This window comes from Sinohyriopsis cumingii, chromosome 13 (genome assembly GCF_028554795.1).
Source record: "Sinohyriopsis cumingii isolate HCF-2022 chromosome 13, ASM2855479v2, whole genome shotgun sequence".
In the NCBI taxonomy this organism is placed as follows: domain Eukaryota; kingdom Metazoa; phylum Mollusca; class Bivalvia; order Unionida; family Unionidae; genus Sinohyriopsis; species Sinohyriopsis cumingii.
The window spans coordinates 17,584,080-17,602,550 of NC_142973.1; the positions used below are offsets into that span (position 1 = coordinate 17,584,080).

An 18,471-nucleotide genomic window follows, 5' to 3' on the forward strand; every position below is an offset into this window, starting at 1 on the left:
CAGTGTTTTCATTTCCCAGCATTCTGCTAGAAAAAGCTTGTCTAGCCAGTTTTTTCAGAGGTTTGTTCTGGTGTCATGGAGGTTGTGTGGTTCAATTGGACCTGAAAGGATAGCTGCCAGATTAATTTTCAGGAACATCCTTCCACATCACAGACCTCCATCTTCATTCACTAGTCCAAACTGGCTTAATTAAGTGCAGAAGTACACACCCTTCTGCTGAAATGTGCAGTGGAGAGGGTGGAAAATGACCAGATTTGGGCTTTCTATTCTTTTTGGCATTGATAAAAGGTGGAAAGTTTGAGCTCATAATCAATCTTTCTAACTTGAACTGGTTTCTTCAGGACTGCCTTCATAATGCATATCTTCCTATCCCATCATCGTTCCACAGAAATATACCTCTGGTTTTATCTCGGCCAGGAGGTGTTTCAGATTTGAGTTTTTCCATCAGTCTTGCCTCTGCCCCCACAGCTTGTAACAGGGTGATAGGGGTAGTTGCAACCCATCTGAATTTTGATGACTTGTTGAATCACAGTGTCCTTAGAGATTCTTGTCTGAAGGACCTGTCCATTTGTTGGTCAACAGTGACCCATCTTTGTCTTATTGTAAACCTGGAGAAGTCAGATCTTATCTGTTCGTGGGACTTTGCATATGTTGGGATGAGTTTCCTCATGGGCCTTGGAAAGGTTCATGTTCTTCCAGACAGGATCAACCAAACTTTATTTCTCAAGATGGCTCTTCTTATCAAGACTTTCTCTTCTGGGGGACTCTGAACATGGGTACAAACTTGGTTTCCCTAGTGTTATGTTTAGGCTCTTACAAAATGCAACAAGAAAAGAGTGAAGACAACAAGCTTTGTAAAATTTAACAAATAGTTTATTTCCCTAGAAAAACAAGGTAAAAATGTGAAAAAGAACTTAAGGTTCTACAAATCAAATCCAAAAATAATCCAAGAATTAAAAAAAAAAGTCCTAATAATAAAATGTGCTAATGAAACTGAGTTTGAATCCCTATGAAATCCAAAATGGAAGGCGATGACATATGCTGTGGTTAGCGTCGTCCTGATGTGTCAACAGTTTTTTGTTGAATCACACAAAATAATATTCCAGTGTTTGAATTCTGTTTAAATTTCTTTAACTGTCTTTGTCCAAGAATTAATTTAGAGCACAAGTATTTCCAGGGAAAAATAATCTCTTGGAATCCAAATAATTTGAAGAAAAATTAAAAAATTCAACTCAAGCTAGTCACAAAAAAACAACCTTAAGTGTCAATGGTTTAAAGCCTGACTGACTAAATTATCTATAGAAAACATTTATACACTATTTTAAGATGCAGAACAGATTCCTGTAAGAGGGTCACATAATCATGTTTCTAGAACAACATAGAAGCTTTTTACATACCTAACATCACATACTTCCAGTATGGCCTCGACTAAAACCAATGATTTTTACTCTGGGAAAGAAAGTTGTGAATCAAGGTCAGGAACTAGGTCAGCATTAGATACAAAGTTTCTATTATTAGTTTTTACGAAAAACAGTCAGGTCAAAATGAACTGAATATCTGGAAAATGTCAAATCTAGTAAATAAAGTTACATTACATTAGCATGTAATGGAATAAAAAAATTAAAACTAAAAAACAAACAATGAAATTAAATCAAATATAAATTAAATCAAATATACATAACACTCGAGAGACTTTATTTTAGCCTTCTCCAGTTCCTGCCTCTAGAAAAATTCAGACTGCACAATAACCTGCTATTAAATTGGTTCCCCTGGGTCAGATTTTCACCATCACCTATTTCTGAGATTAAATCAAGACCAATCTTTGCTAGTGTCCCAGTTCACACACACACCCCAAACCCTTCTCCTTTCTGTACATCAACACATCTGATTCAGGATGGGGTGCTCACTTGGAGCCAGAGTTCCTCTGAAAAAGGGATCATTCACATAACTTGGAAATGTAGGCAGTGTTTCTAGCCTTACAGGGTGTGTGTCAACTTTATAAGGCCTCATTGTGTTATGGTTACCACAGACAACACATTAGTATGACCATTGCTCAGGGATCATGGGGGTACAGATGTTTCTTCTATGTGTGGAAGTCTGGAACTCTCCATGTTGGGCAGTCTTCTTGGAGATCACTTTCTGAGTTGGCCATATTCTGGACATGAGAAATATCCTGAAAGACAGTCTGTCAAGTGAATGTCTGAGGTCCTCACAGAATGGTCTCAGCATCAGTTTGTAGCCAAGTCACTTTTCCATCTGTAAGGGAGACCCTTGGTGGACTTGTTTTGCTATGAGACAGGTCATCAAACTCCCATTTTATGTCTCTCCAGTACCAGATCACAGGGCATGGGTACTGGATGGTCTAACATAATATCATCAGTATGCTTATGCCTTTTACCTTTCAGATTAATTCTATGGATGATTCACCAAGTCAGGATCTCCACTGCTTGGCTCATCCTGGTTATCCCCCCCACACACACACAGTGACTGACCCCAGTGATTATGGTTCATCAGCCTACTTGACCTGTTGGTAGATGAGCCCAGAAGATTAGCACAGAGGAAGGAACTACTGTTGATGCGCAGGAGGTCAGTCCTCCACAACAACCTGCAGATTCTCCACCTTCAAGCTTTGCTCATATCAGTGATCAGTCTGCCAGGATCAGTTTTTGAGCAAGGTTGCCAGCTTCATCATCCAGGCTAGGAGGGATGAAAGGTGGAGAATTTTAAGTCATTGGTGGAGTGGGAAACACATTGATCTTAGCTGTCCCCATTGATGCTGAAACTTTTATTTCAGTTAATATCTTGATGGAATCTCATACTTGTTCATTGGGTGTTGCTGTTGTGTGGATATAGAGCCATTTTTAAGCATATGATAGGCAGTGTATGGTGGCCAGTATAAATGGTGGAGGAAAAACTTGGTTAGAATTACTGACCCGTGGGAAGCTGCTGTTAAGCTATCTCAAACACCCACATTGGCCAAGCCCAAGACTCACATTCACATGAACAGAGGTAAGATGGCAGATGGTAAGTACTTTGGAGCACTTGACCAGCCAGGTCCCACTCGTTGGGTGTTTTCAAAACCCTGGCATGAACCTTTGAATGAAAATTCTTTGAGAACCTTACCCTTAAAACCATTTCCCTGCTCTCATTGGCATCAGCAAGGGGAAAGAGTGAGTTTCATGCCTTTTTTTAAGAAAAGGGTTGTTTACAGTTCTAAAGTAATTATGCTTCAATTTTTCATTCTTGTCATCTCAGTGTTTGTGGCTAAAAATCAGCTACCTTAAGTAGTACCGCTTCTTACTGAGATCCTCAGTCTCAATCATGTTTATGCTCAAGACAGACTCCATTTCTCAGTTAGGATTTTAAGGTTTTATTTGGCTTCCTGTAAAGGGACAAGGAAAAGTCAGAAGCCTCTCCTCCTAGCCCCTAAGTGTTCCACTGATGTTTCACTAGCCGCCATTTTTAGATGGATTTTCCTATCAAAAGAGCTTTTCAGTCCCTCACTTAGAGAAACACTTTCTTTTATGAAAACGAAAGCCTGTGAAGTTAGGGCTGTTGCTGCATATTCTGTTTATTTGAGTCACTACTCTTTAGATGATATTATGAAGAACCACTTTTTGGCTGTCTCTCTTTGTCATTTACTTTTGATCTTTGGCATTTATGTATTTTGAATAATGACATTTTTTCATATTTGTACATTGATAATCGATTTTCCTCTTTTTTAGCTTCAATACGCCTGATGGTTTTAAAAAATGGAGAGCAAGATAGAAGATTTGCTTGTCCAATAGTGGGACCCAATCTTGCCAATGTATGTTTGTGTTGTGCAATCACTTATAAAATTAAATTAATGTTGGATCTGATGCTTTTGGACAAAATTTGACAGTTAAACATAAAAATGTAATCATCTGAATTTCTCCATTTTTTTTTATTTTAGAAATTTTTAGCTGTTGTAATCTTGCTTATGAATCTCATTGCTTATCATTGGTTGGGTAACAATATTTGTGGATTGTGTGGCTAAATGATTGAAGACCATATGAATAATGATCCATCTGTGGACACAATGGTACAACCTTCCAAAAATGATTTAAACATTTAAATTCTCAAAAAAATATAATATTTTGCAAACTGCAGAATTTGATAAACATGAAAATGAATGACATTACAGTATGAAAATATATCCTACTTTATAGTTATTTTGTATGCTGAATTGGTTTTATTATATTTAAATATTCTGAAATGTTTTCCAACACCATTGTTTGGAAGATAAATGAAACTTATTACTACATAGACTTGGCAGGTTTGTGCCTTGAAATCTGTCAAGATGTTTAAATTTTAATGTCTAGTAGAATTGTTCAAAAGCATGTCCTAAGGCCGTAATTTTATATCGATCTTCAAGACAGCCACTCCTAGTCATTAGCCTCATATTTTCTTTGACAAAAGACTGTTTTACAAATATTGCCACATAAATTACTGAAATATAACTTTACAGACAAATATGTCATGACTAAATTAATGTTATGAGTCTATGCTCTTAAAATAAATAATAGAAGAGAGTGAAAAGCAACAAGCTTTGTAAAAGTCAACAAATAATTTATTTCCCTAGAATAGAAAGTGAAAATGTAATATAAAGGTATTTACAGTATTACAAAGTAAATCCCAAACAATCATAGAATTACGGACTCGAGTCCAAATAATTTAAAGTCCTGAATAAAATTCAGTAGAAGCACAAATTAAATTCAAAACTGAAGGCTATGATGCATCTGCGGTAGCTCCTAGAGAATTGATGTGTCTGTTGTAGCCTACAAAGTACTGATGTGCCAACAGTCTTTTGTTGAATCACAGTAATACGATTCCAGGTTTGAATTCACTATAAATTCCAGTGAATGTCTCTATCCAAACATTTTATCAGAGTACTTTTGTATTTCCAGAGAAAAATGATCACTTGAATTCATAATGTGAAGAAAATAGATTCCAGCCCAAAATAATACTGGACACAACATATAATGCAACTTGTTTGTGCCAGAACTTAACTCATTAACCCCTGGAGGTTTTTGTCAATTTTGTCTGAAATGCAAGTAGGAGAACATTTTGGGGGTTATTTCTGAATACATCCTAATACATCGACTTCCAACAGATTTTCCATTAGCCTAATACCTAGCTGTGTTAGAAGCATCGTTTTTCATTGGCTATTTCACTCGTGCATGAGCAGAAGGGTAAAAGTTGGAATTCTTTTTTTATTTTTTTATTTTGCTTAACAGACCCATAATTTTCATGTCGAGACCGCTTTTTATTCCAAATGCCCATCTTATCCTACTTTTTCCAGAGGTTCATCTGTCTGTGTGCAGTTCAGACTGGTCTGCCTTAGATCTGAAACCAAAAAGTCTAAAAGCCGGACACAAAATCTAATTCTGACCACGGGCATATTTTGGGTGGGAAAAAATTGGGTCCAGAAAATTAGGTTTTTCCCTCTGTATTTTGTCATGCAACTAGAACTTCCAGATTATTTAGTATCATTGTAGAGCTACATCTGTCTACCTTTCTATAATACCACCAACTTATTGTATCATACATGACCTTGACGCTACAGAGCTCAGCAGTAGGCTACTACCTCCTGTCACGTAAATGCAGTACCAGGGGTTAGTGAGTTAAAGCATGCATGACAAATCCTCTCAGTTACAAGATTATATAGTTTTTTACTTGACCTCAGTATTTTCTATAAAAAAAACTATTACCTAATGGAAAATAACCTTCTAGAATGATTCTGATGTTTACAAAATAAAAATATTGGTTATTATTTGAAACCACAACCTGGACTATGTCAGATGCACTAAGGAAATTCCAAAACCTAGACCTAGACCCAAATAAACAAATTTACTTCTATTAATAATAATAATTCTGGTTTAAACCCATACGCATATAATTTTTTTTAGCTATGTATTAGTTGTTTACAGAAGAGAATAAAGAAGGAAATTCAGATCAAGCAGAAATGAACTCAATTTGGGCAAGGTCAAGTCCAACATACAATGTTACATTACAATAGCATGTAATGAAATATAACAATGTAAAAAAAAACTAAGTAACAAACAATGCAAATTAAATATACACAACATAGTAAAGTTGTAGTCTAATAATAATGGTTCAGGTGTGATTTATATATTTGTTTACACATATCCGATGGTAAGATTGGCTTTAGATTTGTTTGAATATATAGTGATAGACTAACGGTTGGTTAAATGGATATAGTTAGCAATATCTCAGTTAACTTCAGTCTCAAATTATTTGTATAATGGACCTTGACCTGTGCAGTATTGTTAATTTTACTGTTTTACCGATAAAATACAAAATACTGTATGATGGACCGTGTCCTGTGCCATATTTGTCAGTTTACCATTCTACCTGTAGATGACAAAAGACTTTGTATGATGACCGTGTCCTGTGCTATATTTGTCAGTTTACCATTCTACCTGTAGATGACAAAAGACTTTGTATGATGGACCGTGTCCTGTGCCATATTTGTCAGTTTACCATTCTACCTGTAGATGACAAAGATTTTGTATGATGGACCTTGTCCTCTGCAGTATTTATCACTTTACCTTTAGATGACAAAAGACTTAAAGAAGGACAAGAATGAAAAGAAGAGGAACAGGCAGAAAGTGCAGAAGACCACAGCCCAAGATGATGCGGATCAAGGAATGGAAGATGATATCAATATTTACTCTCGTGAACGTGACTTTATTATGGTGAGTGTTTAAAAGATAATATATATCATTACATGATAAACATTGTATGTCACTGTTTAACATAACAGCTAATAGCAATGTCCCTTAGCAGTATGGAGGAGTCCAGTAAATGTTTGCAGTGATGTGATAAATAAATTATCAAACACAATGCTCATTTAATATGAAGTCATTGGATCTTGTTGGATTAAATGGAATAACTCATTTTAAGCAGCCAGCAGCATCTAGTATTATTAAACTCTTTTCATGAAATTTGGGGGGCCCCGAGTGGTCTAAAGCGCTTTCCGTTACGGATCACTGCCATCTCACCTCTGTCTGCACTGGTTCAAGTCTCGGATTCAGCCAATGTGGGTATGTGAGAAAGCTTGCCAGTAGCTTCTCGTGGGTCAGTGGTTCTTTCCGGGGTTTTCCCGGGTTCTTCCTCCACCATTAATACTGGCCGCCAATTATAGCCAATCGTGTGCTGAAAAATGGCATTAAACCCCACAACAACAGCAACAACAACAACAATTTTCATGAAATTTAATATGAAATGGTGACTCATTTAGGGTTCTCTCTTTATGACATAACTATATGAAATTTACCAAATATTAATAGCACATAGGGTATATTGAGTAATTGGTATGACATTTAATAAATCCACATCTTATTTGTTCACAGAGACAAAGACTTAAATTTTTCTGCAATTTGTACTTGTTTCTAACTAACCTTGAGCTCCAGGCACAGAAGACATTATCCCTGATATTTTAGACATTGTAGACAAACAGGCTACATGTAATAATCCTATGCCTTATTACATTTTCTACACTTTTGGAATAAAAATGGATGAACTTGATATCTGAAACATCCACAGTTGTCCCTGGAGGTTAATACTGTTTTGTTGATATCTGAAACACCCTCCCATGTCCTTGAAAGTTGATACATTTTTTTTGATATCTGAAACACCCAGTTATGTCACTGGAATTTAATACTTTTTGATTGTATATGAATAGGTATAGAAGTTGTCAGTGATGTTATTTAAGAATATTATCTGGCATTTTTGTCCTAATATCATACCTGCAAATCCTTCTGAGATTCATTTCAGTTTCCACATATCATTGCCAGTTCTAAATTAAGAGGGAGTTGAATTTTTGCAAGGTTTCTATGATAGATATGGCATTTTGCTGTGGAGAAGTAACTAATACAAAGAAATGTCTGAGCTCCAAATTAACAATTACCCTATGGAAAGGTGGTGGGGGGGGGGGGCAACAAGAAAATGACTTCATTTTTCAGCATTCCAAAATGAAACTTCTTTCATAGATTCTGAGGTCTTTTTATTTATAGGACTTATTATTGGTCATGATTTTCCTACATAAGTAGAAGATCATGTGGTAAAACAATTTATAAAAATGTTTCCTGACTAGAACATTTCATGAAAAAATATCAGTGTGGTAGAACCAAAAGTATTAACATAGTGTAGAAACTTGGCAGTGATTCCACACAAAGGATAGATGAGAATACTTAATTGGTATCTTTTAGTATGGCAGCAGATGTTAGTAATGACAGTGAAGACTTTAGTGTCTTTTGATAAGAGTAGTGAATAAAAGTTGTGTTTGAATTGGATTGATACAGTCATGCAAAATATTTTAGGAGAAGGCATTTTTGAATTTTAAAAGTGGTACCCACTACCACCACCACCACCACTGCCACCAAAGTGGACCCCATTGGCTGCCTATGTGATCTTCACATCTCTGGTATGCATGATTCTGATTTTTCCCTTTCAGAGTTTAAAGGTGTTTAAATATCCGTCATAGTTTTAAAGCTCACAACCAAATTCTTCCAAGTCTGTAACATGCAGAAATGTTTCTTTAACTTTACTGAGATTCATTTCTTTGTGCATAGAGCTTCCCAAGTTATTTTTCATTATATCTGTAACTCCTGTGAAGAATCTTTAACATATCATCTGCTATCATCTTTGCAGTTTTTGGATCAGTGTACAGCAATGCTTAACCTTCCCTTTGCTGCAAGACGGCTGTTTGACGAGAAAGGAGATGAGAAATTCTCCCTCCTGGATTTGAGGAGAGACCAGTTGGTTTATGTTTCATGTGGAGAAGCCTGGTGTGATCCTTCACTGTCTAAAGTAGAGCAGCAACGACATAAACTCTTGTCAGATCTTACCCGGGATGTGAGAAAAATGCAGCAGTATGTTGCCCTCAGAAACCCAGAGTGTAAGTACCTAATTATTATTTACTACAACTTTGTATATTTTACAATACATGTAATTTATTTGTATAGAAGGCTATTGGAAGAGTTTTATGAAAGTCATAGAGAAGAAAGATTCGTATGTAAAAGAAATAGGTACAGAAATATGACTATATAAAATTCATAATACCCCTCACAATAATTACAGGTGAAACTTGATATATGCCAATTCTATTTACATGCTTTCATTTTAATGTCATTTATAATGAGGAAATAACATTCAGTTTGTGCCACTGTGCTCATTTTTACACCGTTGCTGATGGCATGTGCTGTGGCTCATGTGCAGCTCACATTCTTGCATGCATGTGCATCTCTCATCTCACTGAGAATATTATGCATAAAAATTACTTGAAAATCTAGAGTAACAATTTACCCAAGAACTTCCTTAATTTACAAGTATTTTTTGGGAAAGCTACATTAATTTAAGCCAATTTTGATTTACACCATAACCTCTGGATTGCATCTATGGCATTAATCAAGCATCACCAGCACGCATTTTTATTATCAAAAGTTGCATTTTAAATTGATCCTTAGTTCTGTCGGTTGATTTATTTATGTGTGAATAACTTGCATTATACAGTTAGAGGTTAATATATATTTCACATACTGTTGATTCTTAAGATCATAACTTAACAGAGTCCATGCTGTCAAGTAATTCATAATCCCCATGGGTTGGATGCCAGTCCTTTGTAGAGTATTGCCTTACCTCTTTCCATTCTCCTCCCATCCTTCAGATATTTCAATCATTTGTCTTCCACCCAACAATAACTCTAAAGATATCTGTCATAGATGAAGAAGGTTATAGGAAACCTGAACTATACATTTTAGAACAAAATAAGAATGACAGCATTGCATTTGTTCTGTGATGGTTTTAATGTGGAGAAAATAGGAGATCTATCAGGAAATTCTGAGTTCTGGTTGAACAGCAACTTATCCTTGTATGCACCATAACATGGGACTACAGGTGTGCAGTTTTGTTGTGATGTCTAGTATGTGCCATAATGTGGGACTACAGGTGTGCACTTTTGCTGTGCTGACCAGTATGTGCCATAACATGGGACTACAGGTGTGCAGTTTTGTTGTGATGTCTAGTATGTGCCATAATGTGGGACTACAGGTGTGCACTTTTGCTGTGCTGACCAGTATGTGCCATAACATGGGACTACAGGTGTGCAGTTTTGTTGTGATGCCTAGTATGTGCCATAATGTGGGACTACAGGTGTGCAGTTTTGCTGTGCTGACCAGTATGTGCCGTAACATGGGACTACAGGTGTGCAGTTTTGCTGTGATGTCTAGTATGTACCATAATGTGGGACTGCAGGTGTGCGCTTTTGCTGTGCTGACCAGTATATGCCATAACATGGGACTACAGGTGTGCAGTTTTGCTGTGATGTCTAGTATGTGCCATAACATGGGTCTACAGGTGTGCAGTTTTGCTGTGCTGACCAGCATGTGCCATAACATGGACTACAGGTGTGCAGTTTTGCTGTGCTGACCAGTATGTGCCATAACATGGGACTACAGGTGTGCAGTTTTGCTGTGCTGACCTGTATGTGCCATACTATGGGACTACAGGTGTGCAGTTTTGCTGTGCTGACCAGAATGTACCATAATATGGGACTACAGGTGTGCAGTTTCGCTGTGCTGACTAGTATAAAAAAGTAGCATAGGAGATTGTATGACACATCATTATTCTACATGATGCAGAAAACCAAAATACGTTTTACAACATTTACCTGTGCGTAAACAGAATAGATCCAGATCTGTTGTTATTGCTTAATGCACCTGTAGATCAGAGTCTTGCATCATAGACTAATTGTTGATCAGGGTCTCTACCATTTGTACATAGAACATGCATCATAGACTAATTGTAGATCAGAGTCACTGCAATATGTACATAGAACATGCATCATAGAGTAATTGTAGATCAGGGTCACTACAGTTTGTACATAGAACATGCATCATAGACTAATTGTAGATCAGGGTCTCTACCATTTGTACATAGAACATGCATCATAGACTAATTGTAGATCAGGGTCTCTACCATTTGTACATAGAACATGCATTATAGACTAATTGTAGATCAGGGTCACTACCATTTGTACATAGAACATGCATCATAGACTAATTGTAGATCAGAATCTCTACCATTTGTGCATAGAATATGCATCATAGACTAATTGTAGATCAGGGTCTCTACCATTTGTACATAGAACATGCATCATAGACTAATTGTAGATCAGGGTCTGTACCATTTGTACATAGAACATGCATCATAAACTAATTGTAGATCAGGGTCTGTACCATTTGTACATAGAACATGCATCATAAACTAATTGTAGATCAGGGTCTCTACCATTTGTGCATAGAATATGCATCATAGACTAATTGTAGATCAGGGTCTCTGCCATTTGTACATAGAACATGCATCAAAGACTAATTGTAGATCAGGGTCTCTACCATTTATACATAGAACATGCATCATAGACTAATTGTAGATCAGGGTCACTACAATTTGTACATAGAACATGCATCATAGACTAATTGTAGATCAGGGTCTCTACCATTTGTACATAGAACATGCATCATAGACTAATTGTAGATCAAGGTCACTACAGTTTGTACATAGAACATGCATCATAGACTAATTGTAGATCAGGGTCTCTACCATTTGTACATAGAACATGCATCATAGACTAATTGTAGATCAGGGTCACTACAATTTGTACATAGAACATGCATCATAGACTAATTGTAGATCAGGGTCACTACAGTTTGTACATAGAACATGCATCATAGACTAATTGTAGATCAGGGTCACTACAGTTTGTACATAGAACATGCATCATAGACTAATTGTAGATCAGGGTCACTACAATTTGTACATAGAACATGCATCATAGACTAATTGTAGATCAGGGTCACTACAGTTTGTACATAGAACATGCATCATAGACTAATTGTAGATCAGGGTCTCTACCATTTGTACATAGAACATGCATCATAGACTAATTGTAGATCAAGGTCACTACAGTTTGTACATAGAACATGCATCATAGACTAATTGTAGATCAGGGTCTCTACCATTTGTACATAGAACATGCATCATAGACTAATTGTAGATCAGGGTCACTACAATTTGTACATAGAACATGCATCATAGACTAATTGTAGATCAGGGTCACTACAGTTTGTACATAGAACATGCATCATAGACTAATTGTAGATCAGGGTCACTACAGTTTGTACATAGAACATGCATCATAGACTAATTGTAGATCAGGGTCACTACAATTTGTACATAGAACATGCATCATAGACTAATTGTAGATCAGGGTCACTACAGTTTGTACATAGAACATGCATCATAGACTAATTGTAGATCAGGGTCTCTACCATTTGTACATAGAACATGCATCATAGACTAATTGTAGATCAAAGTCACTACAGTTTATACATAGAACATGCATCATAGACTAATTGTAGATCAGGGTCACTACAATTTGTACATAGAACATGCATCATAGACTAATTGTAGATCAGGGTCTCTACCATTTGTACATAGAACATGCATCATAGACTAATTGTAGATCAAGGTCACTACAGTTTGTACATCGAACATGCATCATAGACTAATTGTAGATCAGGGTCACTACCATTTGTACATAGAACATGCATCATAGACTAATTGTAGATCGGGGTCTCTACCATTGTACATAGAACATGCATCATAAACTAATTGTAGATCAGGGACTCTACCATTTGTGCATAGAACATGCATCATAGACTAATTGTAGATCAGGGTCTCTGCCATTTGTACATAGAACATGCATCATAGACTAATTGTAGATCAGGGTCTCTACCATTTGTACATAGAACATGCATCATAGACTAATTGTAGATCAGGGTCTCTACCATTTGTGCATAGAACATGCATCAAAGACTAATTGTAGATCAGGGTCTCTACCATTTATACATAGAACATGCATCATAGACTAATTGTAGATCAGGGTCACTACAATTTGTACATAGAACATGCATCATAGACTAATTGTAGATCAGGGTCTCTACCATTTGTACATCGAACATGCATCATAGACTAATTGTAGATCAGGGTCACTACAGTTTGTACATAGAACATGCATCATAGACTAATTGTAGATCAGGGTCTCTACCATTTGTACATAGAACATGCATCATAGACTAATTGTAGTTCAAGGTCACTACAGTTTATACATAGAACATGCATCATAGACTAATTGTAGATCAGGGTCACTACAATTTGTCCATAGAACATGCATCATAGACTAATTGTAGATCAGGGTCTCTACCATTTGTACATAGAACATGCATCATAGACTAATTGTAGATCAAGGTCACTACAGTTTGTACATAGAACATGCATCGTAGACTAATTGTAGATCAGGGTCTCTACCATTTGTACATAGAACATGCATCATAGACTAATTGTAGATCAGGGTCACTACAATTTGTACATAGAACATGCATCATAGACTAATTGTAGATCAGGGTCTCTACCATTTGTACATAGAACATGCATCATAGACTAATTGTAGATAAAGGTCACTACAGTTTATACATAGAACATGCATCATAGACTAATTGTAGATCAGGGTCACTACAATTTGTACATAGAACATGCATCATAGACTAATTGTAGATCAGGGTCTCTACCATTTGTACATAGAACATGCATCATAGACTAATTGTAGATCAAGGTCACTACAGTTTGTACATAGAACATGCATCATAAACTAATTGTAGATCAGGGTCACTACCATTTGTACATAGAACATGCATCATAGACTAATTGTAGATCAGGGTCTCTACCATTTGTACATAGAACATGCATCATAAACTAATTGTAGATCATGGTCTCTACCATTTGTACATAGAACATGCATCATAAACTAATTGTAGATCAGGGTCTCTACCATTTGTGCATAGAATATGCATCATAGACTAATTGTAGATCAGGGTCTCTACCATTTGTACATAGAACATGCATCATAGACTAATTGTAGATCAAGGTCACTACAGCTTATACATAGAACATGCATCATAGACTAATTGTAGATCAGGGTCACTACAATTTGTACATAGAACATGCATCATAGACTAATTGTAGATCAGGGTCTCTACCATTTGTACATAGAACATGCATCATAGACTAATTGTAGATCAAGGTCACTACAGTTTGTACATAGAACATGCATCATAGACTAATTGTAGATCAGGGTCACTACCATTTGTACATAGAACATGCATCATAGACTAATTGTAGATCAGGGTCACTACAATTTGTACATAGAACATGCATCATAGACTAATTGTAGATCAGGGTCACTACAATTTGTACATAGAACATGCATCATAGACTAATTGTAGATCAGGGTCTCTACCATTTGTACATAGAACATGCATCATAAACTAATTGTAGATCATGGTCTCTACCATTTGTACATAGAACATGCATCATAAACTAATTGTAGATCAGGGTCTCTACCATTTGTGCATAGAATATGCATCATAGACTAATTGTAGATCAGGGTCTCTACCATTTGTACATAGAACATGCATCATAGACTAATTGTAGATCAAGGTCACTACAGCTTATACATAGAACATGCATCATAGACTAATTGTAGATCAGGGTCACTACAATTTGTACATAGAACATGCATCATAGACTAATTGTAGATCAGGGTCTCTACCATTTGTACATAGAACATGCATCATAGACTAATTGTAGATCAAGGTCACTACAGTTTGTACATAGAACATGCATCATAGACTAATTGTAGATCAGGGTCACTACCATTTGTACATAGAACATGCATCATAGACTAATTGTAGATCAGGGTCACTACAATTTGTACATAGAACATGCATCATAGACTAATTGTAGATCAGGGTCACTACAATTTGTACATAGAACATGCATCATAGACTAATTGTAGATCAGGGTCACTACCATTTGTACATAGAACATGCATCATAGACTAATTGTAGATCAGGGTCACTACAATTTGTACGTAGAACATGCATCATAGACTAATTGTAGATCAGGGTCTCTACCATTTGTACATAGAACATGCATCATAGACTAATTGTAGATCAGGGTCACTACAGTTTATACATAGAACATGCATCATAGACTAATTGTAGATCAGGGTCACTACAATTTGTACGTAGAACATGCATCATAGACTAATTGTAGATCAGGGTCTCTACCATTTGTACATAGAACATGCATCATAGACTAATTGTAGATCAAGGTCACTACAGTTTGTACATAGAACATGCATCATAGACTAATTGTAGATCAGGGTCACTACCATTTGTACATAGAACATGCATCATAGACTAATTGTAGATCAGGGTCTCTACCATTTGTACATAGAACATGCATCATAAACTAATTGTAGATCAGGGTCTCTACCATTTGTGCATAGAATATGCATCATAGACTAATTGTAGATCAGGGTCTCTGCCATTTGTACATAGAACATGCATCAAAGACTAATTGTAGATCAGGGTCTCTACCATTTATACATAGAACATGCATCATAGACTAATTGTAGATCAGGGTCTCTACCATTTGTACATAGAACATGCATCATAGACTAATTGTAGATCAGGGTCACTACAATTTGGACATAGAACATGCATCATAGTCTAATTGTAGATCAGGGTCTCTACCATTTGTACATAGAACATGCATCATAGACTAATTGTAGATCAGGGTCTCTACCATTTGTACATAGAACATGCATTATAGACTAATTGTAGATCAGGGTCTCTAGCATTTGTACATAGAACCAGGGTCTCTACCATTTGTACATAGAACATGCATCATAGTCTAATTGTAGATCAGGGTCACTACCATATGTACATAGAACATGCATCATAGACTAATTGTAGATCAGGGTCTCTACCATTTGTACATAGAACATGCATCATAGACTAATTGTAGATCAGGGTCACTACAATTTGTACATAGAACATGCATCATAGACTAATTGTAGATCAGGGTCACTACAATTTGTACATAGAACATGCATCATAGACTAATTGTAGATCAGGGTCTCTACCATTTGTACATAGAACATGCATCATAGACTAATTGTAGATCAAGGTCACTACAGTTTGTACATAGAACATGCATCATAGACTAATTGTAGATCAGGGTCACTACCATTTGTACATAGAACATGCATCATAGACTAATTGTAGATCAGGGTCTCTACCATTTGTACATAGAACATGCATCATAAACTAATTGTAGATCAGGGTCTCTACCATTTGTACATAGAACATGCATTATAAACTAATTGTAGATCAGGGTCTCTACCATTTGTGCATAGAATATGCATCATAGACTAATTGTAGATCAGGGTCTCTACCATTTGTACATAGAACATGCATCATAGACTAATTGTAGATCAAGGTCACTACAGTTTATACATAGAACATGCATCATAGACTAATTGTAGATCAGGGTCACTACAATTTGTACATAGAACATGCATCATAGACTAATTGTAGATCAGGGTCTCTACCATTTGTACATAGAACATGCATCTTAGACTAATTGTAGATCAAGGTCACTACAGTTTGTACATAGAACATGCATCATAGACTAATTGTAGATCAGGGTCACTACCATTTGTACATAGAACATGCATCATAGACTAATTGTAGATCAGGGTCACTACAATTTGTACATAGAACATGCATCATAGACTAATTGTAGATCAGGGTCACTACAATTTGTACATAGAACATGCATCATAGACTAATTGTAGATCAGGGTCACTACCATTTGTACATAGAACATGCATCATAGACTAATTGTAGATCAGAGTCACTACAATTTGTACATAGAACATGCATCATAGACTAATTGTAGATCAGGGTCACTACAATTTGTACATAGAACATGCATCATAGACTAATTGTAGATCAGGGTCTCTACCATTTGTACATAGAACATGCATCATAGACTAATTGTAGATCAGGGTCACTACAGTTTATACATAGAACATGCATCATAGACTAATTGTAGATCAGGGTCACTACAATTTGTACATAGAACATGCATCATAGACTAATTGTAGATCAGGGTCTCTACCATTTGTACATAGAACATGCATCATAGACTAATTGTAGATCAAGGTCACTACAGTTTGTACATAGAACATGCATCATAGACTAATTGTAGATCAGGGTCACTACCATTTGTACATAGAACATGCATCATAGACTAATTGTAGATCAGGGTCTCTACCATTTGTACATAGAACATGCATCATAAACTAATTGTAGATCAGGGTCTCTACCATTTGTACATAGAACATGCATTATAAACTAATTGTAGATCAGGGTCTCTACCATTTGTGCATAGAATATGCATCATAGACTAATTGTAGATCAGGGTCTCTACCATTTGTACATAGAACATGCATCATAGACTAATTGTAGATCAGGGTCACTACAGTTTATACATAGAACATGCATCATAGACTAATTGTAGATCAGGGTCACTACAATTTGTACATAGAACATGCATCATAGACTAATTGTAGATCAGGGTCTCTACCATTTGTACATAGAACATGCATCTTAGACTAATTGTAGATCAAGGTCACTACAGTTTGTACATAGAACATGCATCATAGACTAATTGTAGATCAGGGTCACTACCATTTGTACATAGAACATGCATCATAGACTAATTGTAGATCAGGGTCACTACAATTTGTACATAGAACATGCATCATAGACTAATTGTAGATCAGGGTCACTACAATTTGTACATAGAACATGCATCATAGACTAATTGTAGATCAGGGTCACTACCATTTGTACATAGAACATGCATCATAGACTAATTGTAGATCAGGGTCACTACAATTTGTACATAGAACATGCATCATAGACTAATTGTAGATCAGGGTCACTACAATTTGTACGTAGAACATGCATCATAGACTAATTGTAGATCAGGGTCTCTACCATTTGTACATAGAACATGCATCATAGACTAATTGTAGATAAAGGTCACTACAGTTTATACATAGAACATGCATCATAGACTAATTGTAGATCAGGGTCACTACAATTTGTACATAGAACATGCATCATAGACTAATTGTAGATCAGGGTCTCTACCATTTGTACATAGAACATGCATCATAGACTAATTGTAGATCAAGGTCACTACAGTTTGTACATAGAACATGCATCATAGACTAATTGTAGATCAGGGTCACTACCATTTGTACATAGAACATGCATCATAGACTAATTGTAGATCAGGGTCTCTACCATTTGTACATAGAACATGCATCATAAACTAATTGTAGATCAGGGTCTCTACCATTTGTGCATAGAATATGCATCATAGACTAATTGTAGATCAGGGTCTCTGCCATTTGTACATAGAACATGCATCAAAGACTAATTGTAG

At 36.1% G+C, this 18,471-nt stretch overlaps 1 protein-coding gene across 1 annotated transcript in view; it reads left to right on the forward strand.

Annotated features, from left to right (window-relative positions):
* Positions 1-18,471, forward strand: part of LOC149784996 (doublecortin domain-containing protein 1-like) — a 159,056-nt gene that overhangs the window by 87,354 nt on the left and 53,231 nt on the right. Inside the window, exons 23-25 of the mRNA XM_089978689.1 lie at positions 3,726-3,808; positions 6,600-6,740; positions 8,698-8,944. Of these exons, the coding sequence (XP_089834815.1) occupies positions 3,726-3,808; positions 6,600-6,740; positions 8,698-8,944 (471 nt within the window). The remainder of the gene's footprint in view (positions 1-3,725; positions 3,809-6,599; positions 6,741-8,697; positions 8,945-18,471) is intronic.